The sequence below is a fragment of the Anopheles arabiensis genome, chromosome X (genome assembly GCF_016920715.1).
Source record: "Anopheles arabiensis isolate DONGOLA chromosome X, AaraD3, whole genome shotgun sequence".
NCBI lineage: Eukaryota > Metazoa > Arthropoda > Insecta > Diptera > Culicidae > Anopheles > Anopheles arabiensis.
Window position 1 is genome coordinate 10,197,183 of NC_053519.1, and position 25,866 is coordinate 10,223,048.

The window sequence follows — 25,866 nt, forward strand, 5'->3', positions numbered from 1 at the left end:
TTTCTCTCTCTCTCTCTCTCTCTCTCTCTCCCTCTATATTATTCTCTTTCTCTCTGTCAAATTCGCTCTCTCTCTCGCTCTCATTATTTATTTGTTTCATCATGATGTTAGGGCGACCCTATTTTCCCATCCTCCCACCCATAACCACCACCCATTGCCGAGTTCGACTATTCGTTACATCCGAGGGTGGCATCTAGACGACTTAGGGTCTGCTGTAAGCTTCACTTTCCACCATGGTGCTGCTCCCCCGATGCCCATATACAGCTGCATCCGTTGCCAATTTCTGTCAATTGCAAACGATACATCTCCTACACACAACCTGCCCGCATACTGCGCCACGAAAGGTTGGGTTTTAGCTCAGACGCATCGATGAACAGCGTGCTCGTTTCATCGTTCGCTATCAGACTATGCAGTGTACTAGATCTGCGCTCCAGACCCGAATTAACATAATAGATCACTTCGACCCAAGCAGTCTCTAACAACTGTTGAAGATCGTTTCCGTTTGCGTTCTTTGCAGAGACTTGAATGCTTTCAACAACATTCCGAACGTATTTTACTTACTTACTTACTTATCCGGCGCTACAACCGCTTTGCTGTCTTGACCTGCCTCCGGAGTTTCCGAAACAGCTCACGGTTTCGCACCTTCGTCTGCCAGCCCGTTATCCAGGCCTTAATAACGGATGCCTCCACGCCATCTTGCCGTCTCAATTTGGACCTACCACGCCTCCTCTGTCCTTGTGGACGGCCTAAACGGACTTTACGGGCTGGGTCGCTGGGATGCGTACAACATAACCAGCTCACCGGAGCCTGGCGAGCTTGATACGCTGCACGACAGTGAGGTTGCCGTACATCGGATAGCTCGTCGTTATAACGGCTCCTCCATTGTCCTTCCATACATACGGCCACGAATCCTTCTGAGCATCTTCCTCTCGAACGCGACTAACAGGGTTTCGTCAGATTTGGACAGTATATCAGAGGCGTATGTGAGTACCTGTACTATATAGTTACTATATAGTCCCACCTTCGTCCATCGCGACAGGTTTTTTAAGGTGAACTGGTTTTCCAGGCTGTAGAAAGACCGATTAGCAAGCCCTTAGCGCAGACCTTTTGTGGTAGCAAAAGGCTCCGAGAGTTTTCCATCCACCTTCACCTGGAAAGTAACGTTGGTCATAGTCATTCTAACTAGCCTTATCATTTTAGCCGGGATTCCAAAAGAGCTCATAGCGTCGTACAGTTGTACCCTGACTATGCTATCATAAGTGGATTTGAAGCTAAAGTCGTGTCGTGTCGGTACGTGTCGTGTCTATATTCTGCCATCTTCTCCAAGATCTACCGCATGATGAAGATCTGATCAGAGGTTGCTTTTCCGTTTCGGAATCCTCTTTGATAGTTTCCGACTATCTCTTCGACGTGCGGGACAAGGCGATCCTGAAGGATCTGGAAGAATATTTTATAGACGGTATAAAACACCGTAATATTCCTGTAGTTGTTGCAGTCCAACCTGTCTCCCTTCTCGTATATGGGGTAGATGATGCCGAAATTCCAATCACAAGGCATCGATTCGCTATCTCACACCTCAGGAACAATTTAATGAATCGTTTCTAGTCGTGTACTTTCATTCAAGCTACCGTAGGTTACCTTAGGTACAACGTTGTTTTGGTGACCTGCTATCGCTTGGTTAAACATTCGTGTACGCCTCTTGGTTTGCTCGAGTTCCTCCTCTTGCTCTTCCCATGCGTGTTTCTTGGAGCGGAGCTCTTCCCGTCTGAGCCGTGTGTATTCCTCTGCGCATGCCCGCGTTCTGTGCCGTAGCTGCATTGCTCGGTATGCATTATTATTACGTTCAGTCATTTGTCTGCATTCTTCGTCGAACCAGCCAGATTTGGTATTGCCACGACGTGATGAGAGTGTATTTCTTGCACAGTTTATTATTCTTGTTTTTAGAGCGTTCTACCTCTCGCTCGTAGTTTCATATCTGTTTTCTGGTAGCAGATACTCGTCCAAAGCGGCTTTGAATGCCTGTTGGACAGTATTGTCCCTTAGAGAGTCCGTGTTGAGCCAAGGCTGTGTGTTTTCTCCACCCACATTGGCACAGGGGCGGGCAATTCTAAAACGTATCACTAAGCCAACCAAGTAGTAGCCAAATCGATATTGGCTCTCCAATAAATACTAGCATTTAACAGACTATTTTCATTCTACGCACGTATTTGGTCAATACGCCTACGCCAATTGGTTTAAAAAGCAAAAAACGCTTTAATTTTACTGTTATTTTTTTATTATTTAGCTTTATCTACTGATTCTTAGCTCTTCGATGATACTCGAATATACAAAAATATAACTGCCTAAGAATGAATTAATGTCTTCAGCTGCGCATTTCATAATCGAATTACACGATCGCTCGATAAACTCTCCTCTCTGAACACCAAACAGCTCAAACGCTGTCAACACATAAAAGCGGTTCCTCACATACTGAGCCCAGCCCATGCTAGAAAACAACTGTGCTCAATCTGTGCTTTAGAGCTCGCTTCGAACGTTCGTACAGCTTTTGGGCATTGTAAAAGTTATGCCTTTTTTAGTTTAATTAGGAAACAACACATCGGAGCAGCAACATAAAGCTGATGCAGGACGCACAGCGCTCGCTATGCGAGACTGTCGGCCATTTAGAGAGGTTCCCTTTTGCTAGCCGGTGCGAAAGGCACCCCGTTATGGAGTGGAGATCTCCCTATGTGTACTAATTCTCCCTACATTCGATCCACTTTCGCACATGGTGTCATGGTGAGATTACAGCTGAGTATCGTGGCTTCTACGCTGGGTGCAGTGTATAATTTATAAGTAAAGAAAAAAGGAACATAAATTAAACGCGGATGTTGAATTCGATACATTGGCTAGGAAGACGCACATTGCATGTTGATTGTCGCAAACACTTTGCTGCGGGAAGGCCGGTCCACAAACGCGGCATTTGGAAGCACGCGGGAATTAGTTATCTTAGCTCTACGTACACTCTACTACTAGATGGCATTTCAAGATTCGCTAAAGCACGCTCTGCTGGAACGCTTTATCTAAAATCCCCCCTCCAACACTGATCGAACCGATCAGGTGGAATTGCTCTGTTATCACATCCATTCACTATAGAATACTGGTTTGCAGTTACATCTGTGTCGCAACTACTATCTGCCATTGTTCTGTATGCTCCAGATCTATCCGGGATCCAGATTTATCGTCTAGTTATATGTAAAATGGAGTGCATACATTGTGACATGGAACAATCTTGTCTTTAAAATGCTTTTTTTGAATTTAACAAACAAAAAAGCTAATAACATTACTATGCACTCTAGGGGATTGAATTAAAACAATTCACAGTTCCTAACTATGTGTGGATTCAGCTAATCAGCACGACATGAAATATACACAATACAATTTGTACAAACAGTCATTTAACGAATCGGATTGCCTGTCTTTTCGTTCATTTGTTTGCGATCGGTTCCACGCCACATTGCTGCAATTAAACGCAGTCTTTCTTCTACGGGAACGCGCAAACAGAGAGAAACAAAAAAACAGATGGCTAACTTAAATGCTGATTGCACTGATTACCACCTAACCAACACACACACACACGAGTAAGGGCAATCGAAATGCGATAAATGGCCAAGCACTCTTTGCGTCACTTTGTGTCGACACAGATCGCAAAACTTAGTTAAAACAAAAACGAAACGAAAGCACTGAGCCTGTGCTCAGTCGGTCACGCCAAGGTGCACCAGCTGCTGCAGGCACCGGTCCAGGTACAGCGGATCCGGATACATCGATATCTGCGACTTGTGCTCGACGCTCGTCCACATCACCACGTCCTCGACGCCGGTCGTCACCGAGCGACCGATCGTGAAGAGCAGGCCGCGCCGGAACGCGACGTCCAGATAGTACAGGATCTTGGTGCCGAGCAGCGTGTTCGGCAGGTAGCAGCGGCGCGGAAAGCCGACCGCAAAGAAGGCGGCGCCCGGGTTGGGATGGTGCGGTCCCTGTATGCCGGAGGTGATACTGCAAAGCACGGAGGGGAAAACCAAACACCAAAGAAGTCAGAATCAGCGGGTGCAAAGGGGCGTTGTGGGGGCAACTTACTTGTACGTGATTTCGTAGATGCCGGTGGGTGGGTAGCCGGGCAGCCCGCCGGAAAGCAGCTGGTAGGTCATCGTGCCGGGCGGCTGGTTGCCGATCTTCACGCCGTACACCGACATGCAGGTCGGGCACTCGATGTAATAGTTCTGCGGAAGGGATGGGACAGTTTAGTGTGTGGTGCAGCGCCTGGGACAGTCGTCATCGACAGAGCTGTTACAGAGGTGTCGATTTACAAACCCGCCCCGATACGAAAGCAACGCGATCTGATCAAAGACTGTCTTTTGCAGTCCGAGTTTCCCCCTTTACATTCGTTCTCTTCTTCTTGGGATACTACTATTCTTCCCCAATTCTTACAAATATTATAACGTAGACAAAAGACCCAAAATTTGTGGGAAAAATGGACATTTGTGATGAATTTCCCTTCATGAGATTCGGATGTTCCATGTTTTGACGTTTGAGTGTTTTTTACTGATAATTTTGCAAGTTAACGAACTTCCAGTTGAAAAGCACTCCAGTTAAAATACATTAGCGGTCATCTACTGTATCAAAGCTCTTATTTGCCTAAGCGATGATTAAAATAAAAGAAATGCTAAATGTTTATCGATCATGATCTTGATCTCACTTGCAATGATTTTACTCGTTATGGGAGGTTTTTCTCGTTCTTAGAGGTATTTGTTGAGCATTTAGATTTGCTGACTATACGAAAAACTTTCGTTACGATGAGTTCCACTGCAGTAGTAAACTACCTTCGACAACTCGGACACCTTAATGCCAAACCCTTACAAGGTATATCAAACTTGATAGCATTGTGTATGAACTGGGCTGGGAATGACTCTGTATCAACGAGCTGGAATCCTCTATCACGAATCAGCTTGCTGTTTATTTTGCGCTCAATGCGTTGGTTGATGTTTGGGCCATCCTTGCTTATCCTGACAAGGTGGTCTAAAGGAAGATTAGCAACTGCAGGCCCTTTGAACATTTTCCCCAGAGGAAAATCAGCTACCGCAATGTCAGGAAAAGCGGAATACAGATGGAAGAGATTTTGTCAGATTTTGAATGCTCTGTAGTTAATCATGTTTTGCTTCGTGTTGCTTTCAAACAAAAACAGCTTCCTCATTTCGCTCATTAATACTTTGACTGCCACCCAATATCACGTTGCGTATCAGGTACAAAGCTGGAGATGCATTAAATTCATCGTTCAGATGGGTATTACACGATTTGTTCAACGTGTTAATGTAAAAATTGTTTGAACTAGTGTTGGGTAACTCTAGTTCAGAATCATGAATCTGAATAAATATTTGAGATGATTCAATTAATCAGAATCTATGTTGGAAAGATTGATGAATCTTTGAAAGGTTGAAAGGTTCACCAATCTCAAATAATTCATGAATCGCGAAAGCTTCATTAATTTCGAAACGTCCATGAATCTCGAAAGATTTATGAATCTCCAAAGATTCTTAGAGCTTGAGCTTCTTATTATTCTTCTTGGCGTAATAACATATGTGGTCATGCCAGCCTACACAGACATTCGAGACTTCTTGGCATGTACAACACAGCCAGATAGTTTGTTTTGCTACGAGGATACGGTCCATGCAAGGCTTGAACCCACCACGGACATGCTATTAAGTCGTGCAAGTTAATCACTGTACCACAGTATGGGATTTATCAAATTAAATATTTTTAAAATTATACATTTCTAAACATTCATAAATCCCTGTAGATGGATACATAAATCTTGGAAGATTCATATATCTTACGAGATTCATGAATCCTTGGAGATTCACAGATCTTTAGAGATTCATGAATCTTTGGAGCTTCGATTTGAGATTGGAATCACTCACTCCTGAAGATTCATATGAATGAATCTCAACGAAAGATTAAAAAAAAACCCAACACTGGTTAGAATGAACAGTTCAATCGATTTCAATTCTGGTGTGTGCAAACACACGCTTGTGTCAACACAAGAGTAAAAAATCCAGCATGACGATTTTATAAGCTATTTTATCATTTCCACGAAATCCGCGCTAGCTGTAACAGCTCTAGACTTACCTTTTGGGAGGCTGCTGTCCGACGCTGCTTCACCAGCAGCAGGTTGAGACAGTCGAGATGCATCTGGTGCTTGCACCGGGCGAGCGCCACGTTCACCTTCTGGCCGCCGGGCCGCAGCTCCTCCATGCACATCGGGCACGGTTGGGCCCGGGGCCAGCGGGGCGGATCGGCCACCTGCACGTACTTCGCGATCGCCTTCGATTCGCGCGTCACGCCGACCACGTGCAGCCCGCTGCCAGTAGCATCCATGAGCGAGAGCAGCGCGGGGAAGACCGGTTCCGGCGTTGCCGGACGGCACCGGGCCTCGGGCGTACCGTGCTGCAGCAGCAGATCGCCGTGCTGGTCGGGCGGCGGACCGCCCTCGTCCGGCGGCGTTGCGATCGCGTGCCGCCGGAGCGACTGACCGCCCGCCTCGCCGGCCCCGAACGTGCTGCTCGTGCTCGGCATAAACACCTCGTCGCTGCCGATCGAGCTGTTGAGCATGTCGAACTCCCACGAGTCCAGATGGTGCCGGCTGCTGCTCGTTTGGCTCTCGTGGCTCAGGTAGGTGGAGACGGTGTCCACGCTCGGGCGGCGCGCCTTGTGGCTGCTGGCCGCATCGCTGCCGCCCCCGCCGTGCGAGAACTGCTGACGGTGATGGTGGGCGGCGTGCTTCGTGTGGTCCGCCTGCTGCATCCGCGCCGTATCGGGCAGGTCGGCCGCAATGCACTGCTGAAAGGAGCGGCTGGACGCGAACGCGTACCGGTTGCGCTGCGTGGCTGCGTGCTGCGAGGAGTGCAGCTTCGGTCCGTGCATTGGCTGGGACAGCTGGTTTACGCAAGCGGGGCCCGTATTTGTCTTTAACCCGTGCGGTTGCTGTTGTTGTTGCTGGTGCTGATGTTGTTGTTGCTGCTGTTGATGCTGCTGTTGCTGCTGTTGCTGTTGCTGCTGTTGCTGTTGCTGCTGCTGCTGATGGCATTGGTCATTGGTTTGGGCGTGCGATTTGTTGCCAAAAATGTTGTGCAGTATTTGCGTCAGTTTGCCCGGATTTGTCGCCGTTCCGCTCGGCGGTGCCGCCCCGGTCGTGCCACCCTGCTGGGCAGCGCCCCCGTTCCTAGCAGTTCCCTGGCTGCTGCCCTGGCCCTGCCCGCCGCCCGGCGGCACCACTTCCGGCGGCAGTGCCACCTTCAGCAGCGGGTACGGGGCCTGATTTTTGCGCCGAATCGGGCAAACGACCGGCTGGTTACGCCGGCCGCCCAGCTGCGTCTGGCTCATGCAGCCGAGATCGATTAGGTACGGGCGCTTCAGGGCGGTCTGGTTGAGGTCGAGCAGCGTTTCGCCCTTGGCCCACGCCTGCTCGATCAGCGACTGGACGTCGAGCGGGTACCGGTGCCAGGCGATCTTCGGGTTCGCCCCGTACCACTCCCACTTGATGCCCATCGCGGCGGGCGAGTTCGGCGGGTAGAGACAGCGCCGGACGCTCGTGTTGCGCCCGCTCGCCGTGCCGTGCTGCGTCTGCACCATCTGCACCAGATCCACCTCGTACAGGGCGAGGGCGGGATCAGCATCCTTCAGCAGGACGCGCGTCAGATTTTTCGTGTACGCACGCTCGAGCAGCTGCGTCACGGACGGGCTGTACGGCAGCCAGGCGGTCCGATCGGGCAGCTCATGCTCCCACACGACCACGCGGTGCACCGGGGTTGACATTGTTTTGTTCGTTTGTACGCGTTTGTTTTTTTTTGCCCTCTGGGCGGCTCAGTGGCTTCAGGTGACTTTTCCGCAACCGCTTTCTGTATGCTTAACTCTACGCTTATCCTAGATGCGACTCTCGCAACATGCTGCCTACAAGCTGCCGGGGCTGGACTGGGCAAATGGTGGTGCCAAAAAACGCTGCCCAGGGTTAATACTAATGGAAGTGGCCGTCTGTACTGCTGCCACGATGTGTTCAGTTTCCCAGCTGCCCTTTACACACGCATACATACACTCAATACGACGGCTCAATGGTGCGAATCTGCAAAGAAAAGAGGAAGAATAATGCAATGTTCAAACATATTTCATAGCGAATGATTTAAATATCCAAATTAGAATCATAAGGGCACTCAGTCAGCCCTCACAATACACCCACACACACACACACAGATGCACGCAAATACACACACACACAGATGAATGTTGATGGTAAGGTAAGGTTTATTGGTCCGCTCGTTGGCTGCACAGTGGTGGCTGATCACAATTGATTGATGATTTGGTTGAGACGAAGGTAACTGCAGCAATTTGGGCATCAATTTTGTCATCACACACAGCCCTTTTGCCCTGCATAAGCATAGGCATCGACAGGCAACGCTTGAAGCAATCAGGTGGCCACATTAAGGCTTGCTCTCGTCCAACAGGTGTTTGCGCTGCACGGGACGCACCATATCAGCATAGTATGCCGAGCGCGATTGGCTCAGAGAAAACAGAAATAAATCCCTAGACACGATGCTTACTTTTCCACTCCTTCTCCGCACTTCTCCGAAGGCAACGTTGTGCCTGGTTGGCCTGGAACGATTATTATGCTGCGGCTAGGCGCATGCGATGCTCACACCAGCCCAGTGCCAAACATGGCGTTTCCATATTTGGCATTTCTAAGCTTGCTGCGCATACACACCACACCGTTCTGCGGCGACGGATTTATACGTATGTAGAGCCCGCGCCCACACCCAGCACACACACGCACACGCACACACACGCACACGCACACACACAAACCGAATGGCAAGAGACTGCCGAATAACGGGACTAATTTGCAGCATAAACTACACAATAAATAACGCCTTTAATTAGCGCATGAAACGTACCGCCACCACGCACCAAAACCAACTGCACCGTGAGCAAACCTGCTGGAATAAGCCGTGTGTGTGTATGTGTGTGTCTACTTGATGCAGCGGATACGGAGCTGCGCTGCACGGCTACCGCGCTGCTTGTGTGCGATGCTTGCGCGTGTACGCAGGATGCACAGATTTGCGTGAGCGAGAGCGAGCGAGTGAACAAGTGTGTGTGTGTGTTGTGTACGGTGGATGAATATGAAAATGAACGCCCATTGCTCGATGGCTGCGCTCACACGCTTTGGAGGGCAACAGACTGGATTATTTTTATTTATTTGAATTGAAATACCGAATTAAAGGCAATAAATAAAAATAAGGAAAAAACTAACACAAAACCAAGGTTTTTTTTAACCATTAACCGTTATTTCAATGACCAAATTTACACCTTCATCTCAACGACCGGAATACCCGGGTTATTCTATACATTTTGTGTGGGAATTTATTGTTTTTCACATTAACTTTTGTTGCGTTGAAAATTAAAATTTCAAATTCGGTACAAAGGTGCGGCCATTAATCTTATTTGCTTTAGTGAACAAATGGGATTTTTATACACTCGTTTACGATTTTTATTATTTTTAAAGTGTGACAACTCACCTTTAAATGAATGTTTTTAGTGCTGTTTTATGTAAAATATATTGAAAGTGTCTTTTCTAAAGTGCCAAAAATCCACTAAACGACCACTAAACGGGTTCTAAACGACTCAAACTCTCAACCTAAACGGAATATAGAAATACTTCGTTTAGTAGACGGCAAACGACTCATGCATTCTAAAAATAGCAAAAAGCTGGTGGCGCTATCTGTTGGTGGGATGCCCCAACCAGTTGAGCTTCATCGCTTGGAGGAGAGCTTTCTCATTTCCTCTGTACTGTTGTATGGTTTCGCATTGAAGTTATGCATCGCTAGAACTAGAACGGCGATACGATTGGTTAAATACTAAACTCCAACGGAAACCACCAGCTATGAGGCGAATGAGATTTGAGTACAGGCGGTCCCCGAGATACACGGTTATTGGGGACCGAAAACGGCCGAAAAATACCGCGTATCTCGAATTTCCGCGTAAGTCGATTCTCGTTTTTTCCAGCCAAAATATCACTAATTTTCGTGCAATTTTGCAAGTAGGGGGTGGTTTTAGCCACCAAATTAATTTTTTGATGTGTTTCTAATGAATTGAACAGTTTTAAACCTTTTTAAATGGTATTTTACATTCTATCAATACGGAAATTATTTGATATTTCACAATGGATGTGTCAAATCAGTGCAATTTGCTCAAAGAACTGTCAAATTTTGAAAACCGCGTATCTCCGAATCCGCGTATAAGAGGTACCGTGTATCTCGGGGACCGCCTGTAATGGTCGTTGGTGTTGATACCCACGTATCTGACCACACGACCATTCACATAGATTTTTGCTCAGAAAGTTAGAAGGCTATATAGGTCATGATAAGATGAAACTTGTCGAAACACATTGCAAGAAAAGGATAGCAATATAATGATGAGTTGTAATACGCCATCTATTGATCAAACCAATGAAGCTGGAGCTTTCATTTTTTTTCTATGGATATTCAATTTTCCAGTCGTTTAAGCTTAATCTGTGGCGCTTGGGGAATGACTGGTCCTTCTCGCGCCGCGATTCTCACTGAGGACGTCACTGGATGACAGTCCTGCTGTCAACAGTAAGCCCTCAGGATGAGGTAGCGGTCTGTCCACAACAGTAAATGAATTACCCACGTATCTGACCCACACGACCATTCATATAGATTTTTGTTCAGAAAGTATAAAGGCAAATAGGTCATGATAAGATGAAACTTGTCGAAATATATTGCAAGAAAGGGACAGCATATAATGATGAGTTGTAATTACGCCATCTATTGAGCAAATCAATGAAGCTATGGAGCTTTTGTTTTTTTTCTATACATATTTGATTTTCCAGTCTTTTTAAGCTTGGGTCTTCTCATACAAAATGTATGGGAAGTGATCCGGGTATGCTGGTCGTAGAGATAAGGTGTATCAAGAGAAAAAATAAAAATTAAATATGTAGAATTTTTTTTAAAAGTTTATCATGTGCCTATTATATGATTCAACTTTCCTAGCTATACGTGAAAAAAACGAAGTAGTTATCATTCTTCGATAAAAATTTATTTCAGTTTGAAAATGAAGATAATACCCGGGTAGCCAGTCGTAGAGTTAAAGGTTAACATTGAAGCTGAGTGTGACAGTGTTGGTGGCGCCAGCAAAGCAAAGAACCGTCTCCAAAATGAACTTGCGTACCATCAACTGTCAAATTGGGCTAGAAAAACTGAATCCATCATAAATCGAATATATATTATTCAAATTTTTTTTTTTTTTTTGAGAATTTTTATTATTTTGTTTGAGAACAAGTGTGGTTTGTAATTTATTTTTTTTTTGTTGTTGTCTCTGGTGTATCACAAACAAATTAAAACAAAAAAGAAATAGCAGTCAAGTAAATGCAAACTGTCATTCTGAAACCCGACAAACAAGCCCAGACTTGCGCTTGTAGCGTCAGGGCTGCCTGTAAACACACGCGCAAAAGGCCTTTTCGCCCGTGTTGCCCATGTTGCGCACTCTAGCTGTTTCTCTTTCCCACTTCGAGTGTTTTTTTGTTTTGTTTTTTTCATCGCAGCTAAACGTCAAACGATCCACTTCGAAGGCAGCTACTTTTGTAAACAAACGTGTACGCTCTCGTTCGCGCACGTGCCGCAGAAAGGGCACGAGTGAGCGCGAGGCAAGACCACTGGCGCGTTGTCCCGTGTGCTGAAGGTTTCTTTTCTTATTTGTTGTTGTTGTTGTTGCTGCTGCGTGTAGCTACTGCGAACGTACGAATTTTCGTAGCGCTGCTGCTGATGATGCTTCAGTTGGTTCGAGACTCGCGAGATTAGCCCAAGTGTGCGTACTTCCTTGCTGGTGGTGTGGTGGTCAAGGTGTCAACGCTTCAAAACCCGCTTCAACTCACTCCAGTGCCGGTTGTTACCAAAAAAGGAGTAACAAAAACAGCAGCATCTACAAACAGGTTTGTGTGGTGTGTGTGTGTGAGTTATTCTTGAAGAAGTTGCATTCATCTGCCAATACATCTCCGTGGTAGAATGGCTACTTCGCGATTGGTAAAATAATCTACACATCCGCATCTTTCCTCCCCATCCCCCTGGCACAATAGCTAGGGTCACACGAAGTGATCATCAAAATCCCTCCCAAACTTGCTTCACTTGCAAAGTGTGCTAAACTGCTGCTGGCCAAGATTGGAATGAGGGCAAGATAAGCAACCGACAGCAGTCCTGGAGCCCTGGCAGCCGGATTGATCATGTCCTTAAGAAGCTTCACCGCAGCGCCTATTCATTACCGGTTATTAACAAATTATAATTTTAATTTAAGCAAAAGCGCTTCTTGTGTAACACGAACTTGTATCCCTACAATGAAAAAGGGTTGCAATCCCCCGCCTCCTCCTCCTCCGGCATAGGCAAATCGTTGCGATCTCACAGGGGGCGACTAGAGCTGCAACCATTGCATAACAACCGTGTCATTGCCGTGAATGCAATTTGTGGGTGAGAATTGCACACACAAGGGGGTGACAGTGCAGTGTTCGGTCATCGCCAAATGCATGCATGTTGAAGGGCACGGTTGCCAAAGTGGCCGAAAGGGAGGACCAACCCACCGAACCACAAACATCAAATCGGAGGACACACACAATGTGTACACAATCTGTCACACGCTCACATCTTCGATCGCGTCTAAAATAATGTCTTTTATTTTAGATGATATGGCTTGTTGTTTAATTTTAGCCCGTAAATCGTCTATCGCACCTTAACGGGAGGGTGGGTGGATACGCTTTTTGAGACGGATCAGCGCCTGTCCGCCTGATCCTGTCCCGCTGCGCCTGCTTGGAACGGCTTGGAACGGTTTGGCGCAGCGGTGCGGAGCATTGGAGCTAGCCGTGTCCTACAGCAAACACACGCGAGCACGCGCGTGCAAGGGACAGTGCTAAAAATAGTACCTCAACCGATGGGCCCGATCATGGCCCGGTGAGTGACGGCCCGCCCGCCCAGATGGTAAGCGCGTCGCGGGAATTGTTCGCGCTCGACAGCAAAACCAGCGGCACCGAGCGCCAAAGCAGCCGGTCTCCGGTTCGCGATCGCTAGCCAGCTGATCGCGTCTGTCACATCTACGCATGTTTGGTGCGTGGCGATCTACCGAACACCAAGCTAACCTGGTGGAAGATTGGTCTGCGCTGTGCCCGCTAAGAAGTGTTAATTTTCACGCAGCCCAGAATTTAGATGTACAAACAACACGCCGGCTGAGCGCGTCAACAACACGTTTAGGAAGCTAAGACCACCGCACCAGAACAACATCCGTTTCATGTATTCGTGTATTTCGATCCAATTCGTATCCTCTGCGCACAATTGTGTACCATTTATTTGGAATATCTAAGGCGATGATTGTTTGCGAGGTTGATAATTTACCGATTAGAGACGAAGACACAGAGATTAGACACACTAGAAGCACGACCGCGGGAGGGACACACGATGTTACCTTCTTATCTCTCGCTGACCAGCGTACAGAAATACTGCACTACAAAATGGCACGAGCCGGTCGAGATTGATAATAGGAGCACAGGCGGCGGACAGTCCTTGGCTCCTTGGCGAGATCGGTTTTGACGGCCTGTTGACGTGGCGAACCAAACTTCAACGTTTTGTTTCTGAGCCTGCCCTAGAAAGGGCTGCCTGTGGGTTGGTACTCTAACCTTAGGGACACAATATCGCACACACACACACACACTCGGGAGATAGTTCTTGCATAACGCCGTGAATGTGTGCAGTGCGGTGAACATTGTACCGGGCGAATGATGCTTATCGCCCGGTGGGACGGTGATAACGCTGCCCGCCCCGCAGGAAGCTGTGTAGCGCTTTATTTTGAATTCATCCAGTTTGCAGCGCGCGTACGGCAACGTCCACGCCACCTTCGTTTGACATTGTTTTTTTTGCAAAATGTTGGCGCTCGAGGTTTTGCCTGCCGATGCAAGCAGATCTGCACCGCCGATCCGGAATGTTACCGTTTTTACGCTGGTTCCGGTTGGGGGAGGGATCGTGTGGCCTGGAAAGGCGTGTGCGGTATTTGCTCTCAACTCGCACCACGCCTTATCTCGCCGTAAGACACAGTGTTCCGCCCTGAGCCCCCACTTGAATTGATTAAATCAATCATAAACGGTTTGAACAGGGGGTTTGAAGCGGGCGCGCACGCAGATAACGCGAGTGAGTGTAATGCTTGTTTTTCATCCTTTTCGTGGACGTTCCACAGCAATGACACGGTGTAGCTTTGTGGGATGGAAAGCCCTCCATTAAAACTTGCTGTGTTAAGAAGCATGTACAATGAGTAAGAAAATAAGTAAAATCTTTTGGGATGGCGAAGCTTTTGATGCTGGTAAAGGACACAAAAAAAGAAACCATTTCACACATGTATGTTTGGCACTGCAATTAGCGCCTTTTTTTCGCTGAACAAGCTGTTTTTTCCGACGGTCGGTAGATGTCCGTTATAATGAGCTCAATGTGGGGTTTTCTGTTGTTATGGGAAGACGTGCCAGATATGGAGAATTGAACCAGACCGGTGCTACTATCTGACAGGCCAGCGGCTGCATTTTTTGTCAGTGGCGTAAACAGATTTGATCCACGGATGAATAGATGTTAAAATAAAATCTGATTAAAATATTGTACGGAATTTGTCTACACAATGAATCGTACATTTTATGAGGCAGCGTAAAATATATAGTCCAAAAAGATCCTAATTGTGGGTATATTAAAAACATCCCATTTCCAACTTTAAAAACAAATGTTTTGTTCCATGTAATATTTTGTACGAAGTCATTGGAATCTTTGGAAAAAATGGAAAATTTTGATGCTGAAGAATGTGAGAACCTTTTTAGCGTACAACAAAAAAAATCAAACAAATTTGATACAATAGACAAGGAGCCAAGTAAAGGTGTGCCCTGAAGGACCTGAACTGTACGATTCATTCAATTCATCAAAAAAAAAATGAACGACCTAACTTCATCTGATCAATGTTCATTGATTCTTTATAAATCAAAATGTACTGAGTTGGTCATGAAAATAACGTCCTACCCGTCGAAATAAAGAAAGTCTTAGTACGCCAGGTCGTTAATTTCCTCCCATACAAATATAAACGTGAAACGTATGAGCAGAACGTTCACGACAAGAACGACCTATCCGTCGAAATAAAGAACGCCATACAAAGCCGGGTCGTTCATTTCCTCCCAATCAAATATGAACGAAAACTGTAATATCAGGACGTTCAGTAAAAGACCACCCTACCCGTCGAAATGAAGAACGTTCTAATACGCTAGGTCGTTCATTTCCTCCAATACAAATATGAACGTGAACCGTAATACCAGAATGAATGAAAAGAACGTCCTACCAATCGTAATAAAGATCATCCTTGTCTGCTTAATAATTTTCAAGATGTAATACACTAATTATGTTCTTCTTGTATAATGAAACAATTTATCATATTTTCTTCAACTGATATGAACATAGTGAATCGCGATTCACGCTCAGTTCATCTTAATGAAAGAACTAGTACGTTCACGTTCATCAAAATGAACCGAACTGCCCAAAATACTTCTGAAGCAAATTTCAAGTAAACCAGTTGAAATATTTGCCATAAATGTGGGGTAGAATTAATGAGTATGTAAAAATAAATGTCACAAATAAGCGAGTATGTATAAAAGAGTTGGTTGTGGCTTTTGTTTTTTTTTATTGATTCTGTACAATAATCTACTAATATTGCTCTCTTAAACTCCATTAATGGAATGTTAATAATATCCATCCATCTCTCTACTTCCTCTTATAAATTACTTCTGCATTGCAATCGAAAAACCCCTGACGAATTTATTTGATGTACATTTAGGCTTATTCTATTCTTGAAATCGAGATGTCTCGACGTCGAGCTGAATTTTTGTTAAGGAATAACGGTTTTCTTTGAATCTAAACTATCCAAACTTGAACCGCATTTAATAGCGGTTTCGAGGTTGCCATAGAAATGTGTCAAAGTAGTCCATGTAAGCGTCTACGTGTCTTTCGATTCTAAAGTCGATTCTAGCCAGTCAGTTCTCGACATCAAAAACCTAGAGGGAATTGAACATCGAAAGCGATATTTTGGCAGTGTGCAGTTTTCTTCGAAAAAAAAATAAAGTACTGGTATATTTTAAGATTAATCACAGAAAATCATTTAAATGCCGACACAGGGTTTCCCACGATTTATTGGTTGGTTCCCATCAATGTTTGGTGGATTCCCATATTTTTTTGGTGCGTTCCCACGATTTTTTGGTCGTTTCCCACAATTTTGTGGTCTAATTGTATTGATATCCAATCGGAAAATACCAATAAATTATGGGAACGAACCAAAAATCTATGGGATACAATGAATAATTCGTGAGACGAGCCCAAAAACTTATGGGAACTGACCAATAAATCGTGGGAAAACCTATAAAACCAAATGTAATGGACCAATATAAAAAAAGGAATCCAATAGGAATTTCCAAGGAGCCTGTCCAAAAAGCGTACCATAGAGTCTAATTTCCAACATATGTAGTTCACTACCAATCAGAAAGAGTCAAGGAAGTGTCCGACAAGTATGTAAAACCCCTGTAAAACCCTATAAGAAAAGTTTATTTCGAAAACTATTCGGGAATTTCTTATCTTTTTGCTTCAGTTCCCATTTTTGTAAGAATATTTTCAAAACATCTCCGGCAGTTTGTTAGGCAATTTGACGCCTACTGCTATTTCGACTGTTCGCCTCAATTTATTTTCCCTAGGAGATTTTTAACAAGCATATTCTAAAGAGCAATCGAGAGTATAATAATAGATTATGCCGGATTATTAAAGCATGAGCTTATTATATATTTTTTCTTGTTTTTAAGACTCGCATTTTGAATCCTCTTTTAATGTAATAATTTTCATAATTGTAAATAAATCATAGTTAAAACATGCAAGAATCTATGATTTTCCGATGTGAACCGCCCATAGTGTTTTGTGCACTACATTAAGCGGTGGTGTACCGCCGTTCTATGTGGGCCTGATTGTATGTGTGTGTGTGTTACTTTTTTGCGATACGAGAGGGCCTCTTAATTCCGTCGCTTTTATTACTCCGCACACACACACACACACACAGACCGTTATGATCCGTTTTAAAAAAATCAATGTTTTTTCTCCTCTCTTTTTTTCTAAACATGAACCATTTCGCGACTCCGAACCGGTCCAATATGTGCTACATATCCCCCCCCCCCCCCCCCCCCCCCCATACACACATTCCCATCTGGCGGCAGCTGGTGGTGCACACGCGGCGAGAAACGACGCGGGGACCAGAACCCACGCCTGCGAGAGAGCCGAACAGACAGAGAGAGAGTTTGAGCGAGAAAAGTTATCAGTGTTTTGCAGAGGGCAAACCCTTGAAGGCGAGGGGCGGCTTTACACCAGCGCTGATTCGCAGCACTGTATCGCTCTCGCGGCAGCCTTTCCGGAAGGAATCGAGAGACCGCGATCCGGTCGTACGTCTGTGTGTGTGGTTTGTGTTTGCTCGGTGTGACCGCGAACGGGGTGGTGTAACTAAAGGGAGGGAGAGGTGAAGCTAACGCGCGCGCACACACATACACACCGCAACCATGGCGCTCAGTCATATGCTAACGCTCTGCCAGCGGAGTGCCGCCGTAAGCTCTCGAGGCCTGCTATTGCGCCCGGGCAGTGTGCACGTACGACTAGCGGCCGCCCCAGTGCCAGAGCAGCAGCAGCACGGTCCAGCAGCAGCAGCAGTAGCAGCAGAGTCGCCAATCAACCAGCAGCAGAGCCGCACGTTCCTCACGATGGCGTGCGTACAGCAGCAGCAGCGATGCGTGTCCGTCGACAACATCAACCCGGCAATCAAAAGCATGGAGTACGCGGTCCGCGGCCCGCTGGTCATCCGCGCCGGTGTCATCGAGAAGGAGCTGGAGGAGGTACGTAGACGACGACGACGACGACGTTGCGGCGTAAATATTTACTCACCTTGCGGTGCGCATTTTTTTGCTTTGTTCTCCCACTTGCTCCTGCATTCCTCCTGGACGACGACCCATTGCCGCTGGCGCTCGCTGACCCCACCGAAACAGGGTGCGAAAAAACCCTTCAAGGAAGTGATCCGCGCCAACATTGGCGATTGCCATGCGATGGGCCAGCCGCCGATTACCTTCATTCGACAGGTAAGTGTGTAGTGTGTAGTTTGTGGCGATGGGGTGCCCTATACAAGGAGGACTAGATGGAGTGTCCACGCTGCAGCTAGCTTCGTGCAATGGGTACGCGCGCCCTACATTATCGAACAGAACAGGGCCAAGCGCCGTTGTGTGCGAAATCGAACCTTATCGCGTGCCAATACTGGCGTGGCAGTTTCCAAACAGTGGGTGATGGGGGATGCAAGTAGGCACGCGCAAAGGAGATTAAATATTCCTACACCGCCACGAGCGAAAGGTAAGCCAGCGAGCCAAATTAAGGGACACACGGCGCGCGGGCGGCAGTTGCGAAATGCGTGCCGGCTTGGTTTGTTGATATTAACGAGCCGCGCGTCATTACATAACGCCGCCCTTTTCCGAAGGAAAGGGCTCTCGAGCAGCGCTTCCGGTGTGTAGCGGTAACTCTCGTTCTCTTTCGCTCACTCTCTCTCTCTCTCTGGCTCTAGTTTTGCTCTTGCAGCTAGAAATTGATTACTTCCTGCTGTGCAGAGTGCGCTTCATCGAGGCGTCATTCTCCAGCTCCCGTCAGCCGATGTAAACAATAAATCGCTGGAAAACATCAGCTACACTCCATGTAATGAACGATGAAGTTTTTTTCTTCTGGTCGTGGCTCTTTATTGCTTGCACACGCTGGAAAATGTGGCATTAGGCAAACGATTATAAAACACAACCGGGTTTACAAGCGGACCGCGGCTGCTGCCGCGCGAAAAGCGGCGCAAAAACGTCACTCTCCGTGGGGTTTTGCCGAAAAACATTAAAAAAAAAAAAAGAAGTTTCAACCATATAACGCGCCCGGCTTTCTGGCGATGGCGTTAGAACCAGTTTCTGGTCAAATTAGCATATTATGACACCATCAGGCGCGTGTCGTGCTTCAAAAATCGCCCCGTCGCTATGCCGGTGGTTCTTTTCAAACTTTGTGCCTGCCAACAAAACCTTGCAAAACACCCAAACAAAAAAAAAGCAAACTAATGGGGTATATATTTATGTTTGGGCGTGCATGTGTGTGTGTCTAAACGCTTTTGATTAGCAACAATTGGGACAATACATTCTGCGGCAGCGTAAGGTTTAATTGGCATTTGCAGAATGAAACGAAGAGAAGCAAAAAAACAAACAAACAAACTGCTAACAGAAAGCGAAATGATAAACCTTTTTTTTGTATTGGCTGTTGCCATCAGCAGCAGCATCTGCGTGATAGACCGCCGCCGAACGGCACCTTCAATCAATTTATGGTGTCAGAGCGCCGAGTTGGTTAGAATTGACAGGCTCACGCTCCAATGTTTGCGATCGATTCACGTCGCACTTGCGGAGGAGGACGGGGGTGACATGGCTACGGGGCGTCAATGTCACACTTATTCCCTACCCCCCCCCCCCCACAACACACCCAAAGTGCCATAGTGGGAACCGTATCACGTATTTGCACATGATTGCGCAACCGAGGCAACAGCCATGATGCTCTCTTGTGAGAATTTTTTGTGTTGGTTTTTTTGTTGTTTACTCTAAACTTCATATTAAGGGCATCCTTTCGCACTGATTGGAGTGATTGACCTGGACGCTATTGGGTTACAATTTTATTATCGTCCGTCGTTGCATGCTTTAAATAGCTCTATTACTGTACGCTTGCTAGAGCGCTCGGATGGTCTAATGGGTTACGCGCCGGCTCTTTGTAGATCCCGGAAGTCTTTCGATTCCCAACCTGATCCGTTGTTGTACTATTGTAGCAGCAGCAAGCAAGCAAGGACGACTTTTGTTTGCATGTCATTTGCTGATGAAGAATCGTCTTCAACTGTTCTTTCTTTCTTTGTTCTCTCCCCCTTCCGTAATAGCGTTGACGCAAAGGGAGAGAAGTTTATATTAAAAAAGTATTATTTACACACATCCGCCCCACCCGATCGGTCGTAGTTTCGCGACGAGTAATTAAACGTCCTCTTATATCACCCCCAAAGACCCACTAAGCCTGTGGTGTGGTGTTTGGCGAAGTCGTGTGACCAATAAACCGTTCTTTTTCACACCGGTCGGCTACGATCTCATTGTCGGTCACTTGATACCTAACAGAGACAGGTTAAGCGCACACAACAAATCGATGCCAGGTCCCCGTTTCTGTCGCGCGTGCACTCTCGCTAAATAATCGGTCAAACAAACCGAACTAGCAGCATTGTTGCGTCTCCGGCGGCGAACTTTTGTCTCAAGCAAACGGCTAATTTTTGTAAGCAAACACCACCACACCACGCACGATGCTGTACAAAGCATTGCACGAATATATACACATTCCCGGCACGCGTGTGCTCTTTTAATGTGCGCGCGCTCGACAGATCTCGAAAATTCACAGTTCATCGGGGAGCAAATGCCTTCCTCGGATGTTTGTATTTGTTTTGTTTTGATTTTTGTTTTGCAATTTTCGCAACACTGCTGCAAACATACTATTTATACAGCAAAGGGTGTTTGGGGTGATACTGCAGGTGGTTGATTCCGATTGGCGTCATTTAACTGTTTTTTTTTCTGTTGTTTTGATCTTCTTTCCGTCGTCGACTCATTTTCTTCCCATTCGGGGTTTTTGGGGGTCTTGATGTTGATGATTTTTAATTACAATTGTACCCATTCCAACCACACATTTGTCAATCAGTGCGTCATGAGATTCTCGGAAGCATACGTGCACATGCAATGCAGCAAGCAAACGACCAGTGCTGCAAAATGTCATGAGCATCACGAGATGTTCACCAACGAAAATAATGAACATATCCGTGGTAGTTTGATGCTCATTGCTGATACTCAATGAAAATGCGTGACATGCTAGTACTTGAGTCAAACACGAAACACGAACTGACAAGCTGAGCTTAATGTCGGCGCAAGTATAATCATCATTTTTTCTGGCTGTTAACAGTGCTACTAAATGCCACTGTTACAGTCACCAACACTAACTGAACACTAATAACTGAAACGAAGCTCAAATCAGTTCACGTACACAACTGAGATGATCAGAGGTGAGACTCAAACAGTTGGTGGATCAATCACATGCTCGGGGACATTTTATTTAGCATCCAACTCTTGGTCACTCACTTGGTCACGACATTTTCTGTCGGTGATAATCATGATATTCTTGGAATATATTTGGCGTGTGGTCCCAAGTACAAAATGAGCATTCATTCTCGCTCTGTCTGCTTTGATTGTCTTTCGGGTCAAACAGAGCGAGAATGAATGCTCATTTTGTTTCTTGGAACCACTCGCAAGCACTGCTATCTCCTATGACTATCGAGATTATCATCGACAGAAAATGTCACGACCAAGTGACTGGCAAAGAGATGTTTGCACAAAATGTCACCAAGCATGTGACGGTCACACCAACTCTTTGAGTCTCACCTCTGATAATCATAGTAGAGCTAACATTATTTTGTTTCAGCTGGAATTTGTCATGACTATGTCAGTGACATTTTGAAGAACTGATCACAGTGAAAAAATGTCATGACATAGTGACTGACCAAGCGTTGGTCGCAAAAATGTCACGAGGCATGCATTGGTCACACCAATTGTTTTAAGCATCGCCTCTGATTATCAAAATTGAGTACGTGACGCTGACATGGATTTTGTTTCAGTCAGATTTTTTATGACATCGATAGTGACATTTTGCAGAACTGCCTCAAACGTACTTCTTTGTTGGAAAATGCTGCTTTGTATGATACGAAAGATTTTCCCTGCTGTTGCATCTATCTGTCCAGCAGCCGATACCGTAGGGGGGAAGCACCATACCAGCTCAAATCTATTTCTTCTGCGATAAGACATGTGCCCGTATCACTGTAGTTTGCTGCCGATGGCCGATGGCGACAGCAGCGAGCAGCGCCTTCCCGACAAGACATTCAACGATAAACACTATCACATACAATGACATGTTGTAAATTACCCAAAGCCAGTAACAGAAGCGCCATGAGACATCCTCTTATCACAGCTTCACTATCACCCGCTAGCCGCTAGCGTCAATAGAGAGCGTCTTATCGGACAGTTCCCTTGCCGTGTGTTGCCTGTCTATTAATATGTACTCCCTGTTTTCCCTTTGCTCAGGTGCTGGGGCTCGTGTCGTACCCGCCGCTGTTTAACGACCCGTCGATCCCGGCGGACGCGAAGCAGCGCGCCCGCGCCATCCTCGACGGCTGCAAGGGCGGCTCGGTCGGCTCGTACTCGGACTCGGCCGGCATCGAGGTGATCCGGCGGCATGCGGCCGAGTACATTCAGCGGCGTGACGGCGGCATCCCGGCCGACTGGCAAAACATCATCCTGTCCGCCGGCGCGTCCGGCGGCATCAAGGTGCTGATGGCGCTGCTGCGCTGCCCGATCGACGGCAAGAAGCCGGGCGTGATGATACCGATACCGCAGTACCCGCTGTACTCCGCGACGATCGCCGAGTTCGACATGGAGCAGATCGGCTACTACCTGGACGAGGCGAACAAGTGGGGCCTGGACATTGCCGAGCTGGAGCGGTCGCTGAAGGAGGCGCGCAAGACGTCGGCACCGCGCATCCTCGTCGTGATCAACCCGGGCAACCCGACCGGCCAGGTGCTGTCCCGGTCGAACATCGAGGACATCATCAAGTTTGCGCAGCGCGAGCGGTTGGTGCTGTTCGCGGACGAGGTGTACCAGGACAACGTGTACGAGAGCGGCTCGCAGTTCCACTCGTTCAAGAAGGTGATGATGGAGATGGGCGAACCGTACAGCAAGATGGAGCTGTGCAGCTTCATGTCCTGCTCGAAGGGGTACATGGGCGAGTGCGGCATCCGGGGCGGGTACGCCGAGATCGTCAACCTCTGCCCGGACGTGCGCACGATGCTGCTGAAGTGCATTTCCGCCCAGCTCTGCCCGACCACGGCCGGCCAGGCCGTGCTGGACTGTGTGGTCAACCCGCCGCGCAAGGGCGAACCGTCCTACGAGCAGTTCGAGAAGGAGAAGGCGTCCGTGCTGGAGTCGCTGCGCGAGCGGGCCGAGCTGGTCGCGCGCACGTTCAACTCGATCGAGGGCTTCTCGTGCAACCCGGTGCAGGGGGCGATGTACGCGTTCCCGCAGATCCGGCTGCCGGCGAAGGCGCTCGAGGCGGCCAAGAAGGACGGCAAGCCGGCGGACACATTCTACGCATTCCAGCTGCTCGAGGAGACAGGTAAGCACTGCTCGCGCATTCGCATTCGCGCCCACTAACACGCGACCTTTTGACAACCTCCCTCGCAACAGGTATCTGCATCGTGCCCGGTTCCGGCTTCGGGCAGCGCCCCGGTACCTACCATTTCCGCACCACCATCCTGCCCCAGCCGGAAAAGCTGAAGGAAATGCTCGGCCTGTTCAAGTCCTTCCACGAGAAGTTCCTGCAGAAGTACAAGTAAGCTGGATGAGCGCGAGCGCCAAGCGGGTTGCGAGAAGGCGGGAAGGAAGCAGATCACAATATTTAGTAGGTAGGAGAAGCAGAGCGATCGTGCAGGGCCGGTACACATCACACACAAACACACAGCCACACATTGGTCGCTAAGCAGCATCGCGGAAGAATTGGGCAAACATATCGTGCCGGCAGCGATTGAGCAGAGATCGATCGTGCGAGTAGGCAGTAAAATGGAGACCGCTTATGTGTAGACGAAGCAATTAAATTGCAATTTCTTCAAGAAAAATAACGGCACTGGGGTGCAATGCAAATAAAGGGTACACCTCTACAGCCGTAGGCGATAGAGCGAACAGTGGATGCAACACCAGCACCCAGGCAAAACGGATTTCACGCAGCGATAAAGTAATGATCTTACACGAAACAACAAAAACTCCTCGATTTGCTCTTGCTTTTAATGTAATTTTCTTTTAGCCTGTTCGTACGGCGTTCTTGTGTCCTCGCGTAACGTTTTATCCCTTTAAAAAAAAACCCCTGTGACCCATGCACGTTTGTGTTTGTAATGCCAGCCCCACAAAGTGTAACCAGTTCAGCATACACATGGAACACTCAGTTATATCTTCTGATTCGCACCAAGTTGAAACAATAACGTTTAAGCTTTGTTGGAATGTTTGCTCTATCGACACTGCACACACACACACAGGTATTACAAAAACAAAACAAAAATAAGCACAGCATTGTTAGTCGGTAATGTGTACGATGTGTTTTGGATTGTTGAAGCGTTAAGGAAGTAAGAACATTTAATGTTCTGTGTTTCCAATTCCCTTACATTACATTTCGCTTCCGGTACAACCGGACGCAGCGAAAAAATAGAGAAAATTATTCGAAACAAAAGAAAAAAAAACAATTTGTGATGCTAATAAGTTTAATCAAAAAAAAAAACAAGCGCAAAAAAGCGCAAAAACTTATTCGAAACTTAAAATAGTATAACACACTCCCAGATTGCAATGATGAGCGCATAAAAAACACATCTGACGTTGGCACGAGCCATTACTGGAACTAATTGGAAAAGTATGATAAAGAAAATTATGTTCACGCTTTGCGGCGTTGCGTTTCGGTGTTTTTGGGGGGTGGTTTCTCGTACACGCACACGCTTTCCTCGTTTTAGTCGAGTTCACTGGTGCTTACAAGCGGAAGGGTCGCTAGCAGTTGCCCGTTGCGGGGTTAAGCAGAGTTAGCCAAGTGTCTTAACGAACGAACCGTGTGTGTGTGGGACACGGTAGGGCCAAATTTAATAACATACACACACACACACAGACAAACGCAAAGATTAAACTGTCGAGCAAAATTTTACGCAAAACACAATTGGGAAACTCTAAGACAATAATTTTTGCATAGTGCCGCCTGGCAGGAAAGTAAAAGGGAAAATTTAAACTGTGTAGAACCTTAATGCGGTCGTTCCGATTCTCGCGCGCGGATGTGCTTGCTCATCAGCAAATGCATTGTTTCATCGTAAAGTTCACAGTTTTTTTTTTATGTTTGCTTTCCATAACAAAACCCAGAGGCACAAGCGACTGCCCTCGTAGCACTATGACCTACGACCAAACTCGCACTCATGAACAGTCCAGGAAACAACATCACATAGCCATAACGGGGTAAATCTCAACATGAAAAACATAAAAACAAAAAAAAACAGAAAACACTGCCCACAGGTCTCAGAGACAGCAAGCGCCACAGCACCTATGGCCATACATTTCTCATCGCTTAGCACCATCCAGAGCTCGCGCACCCGAGTGAAACAGCTCTTAGCACATACATATGGAGAGCAGCAGCAGCGTGTCTGCTGCTTTATCCTCTATCTCTTTATCATCATACCCGTTGGTTCGCGCCTTGATTGCAACATATTTAGCCCGCCCGCGTTTCAACGATTGTCGAAAATATAAATCAAATAAAAGTATATATATAAAACCGTTGCCGGAGCGTCTCCGTTTCCCGTTGGATATGGAAAGAAAGATTCCTTGCAGCTGAAAATGACAAACGCCAGTAATGAGAATGCATCTGAAATGGAATATTTCCATTTCAGGAAGGCCATATTTTTCGTCGTTTTTGGATTTAGTATTGTATGCGAACCTTGAATGCAAACGTTCAAGTCAAGATTAATTCGTTCCAGTGGCTGACTCGTTACTCGAAAAACTCGTTAGGCGAAATGCAATGTTCCATATAATATAATGTAAAACAA

The 25,866-nt window shown here is 46.7% G+C and overlaps 2 protein-coding genes across 4 annotated transcripts; one reads left to right on the plus strand and one right to left on the minus strand.

Moving 5' to 3' along the window:
• Positions 1-1,630: 1,630 nt before the first annotated feature.
• LOC120905476 (protein deltex) lies at positions 1,631-13,902 on the minus strand. 3 transcript variants are annotated; one of them, XM_040316274.1, is made up of 4 exons: positions 13,543-13,902; positions 6,160-8,149; positions 4,114-4,256; positions 1,631-4,032 (listed from the first exon to the last, which is right to left on the minus strand). In XM_040316274.1, the coding sequence occupies exons 2-4, from the start codon at positions 7,843-7,845 to the stop codon at positions 3,732-3,734; spliced, it is 2,130 nt and encodes a 709-aa protein (XP_040172208.1). In that variant the 5' UTR covers positions 7,846-8,149; positions 13,543-13,902; the 3' UTR covers positions 1,631-3,731. The 3 variants fall into 3 exon arrangements, with proteins under 3 accessions (XP_040172208.1, XP_040172206.1, XP_040172207.1); XM_040316272.1 differs by lacking the exon at positions 13,543-13,902 and adding an exon at positions 8,625-9,108; XM_040316273.1 differs by lacking the exon at positions 13,543-13,902 and adding an exon at positions 8,976-9,105.
• On the plus strand, positions 11,724-25,600 carry LOC120905477 (alanine aminotransferase 1). Its single transcript, XM_040316275.1, has 5 exons — positions 11,724-12,028; positions 17,348-18,013; positions 18,164-18,253; positions 22,331-23,417; positions 23,489-25,600. Exons 2-5 carry the CDS (start codon positions 17,684-17,686, stop codon positions 23,635-23,637), a joined length of 1,656 nt encoding a protein of 551 aa, XP_040172209.1. The 5' UTR covers positions 11,724-12,028; positions 17,348-17,683; the 3' UTR covers positions 23,638-25,600.
• Positions 25,601-25,866: the final 266 nt, after the last annotated feature.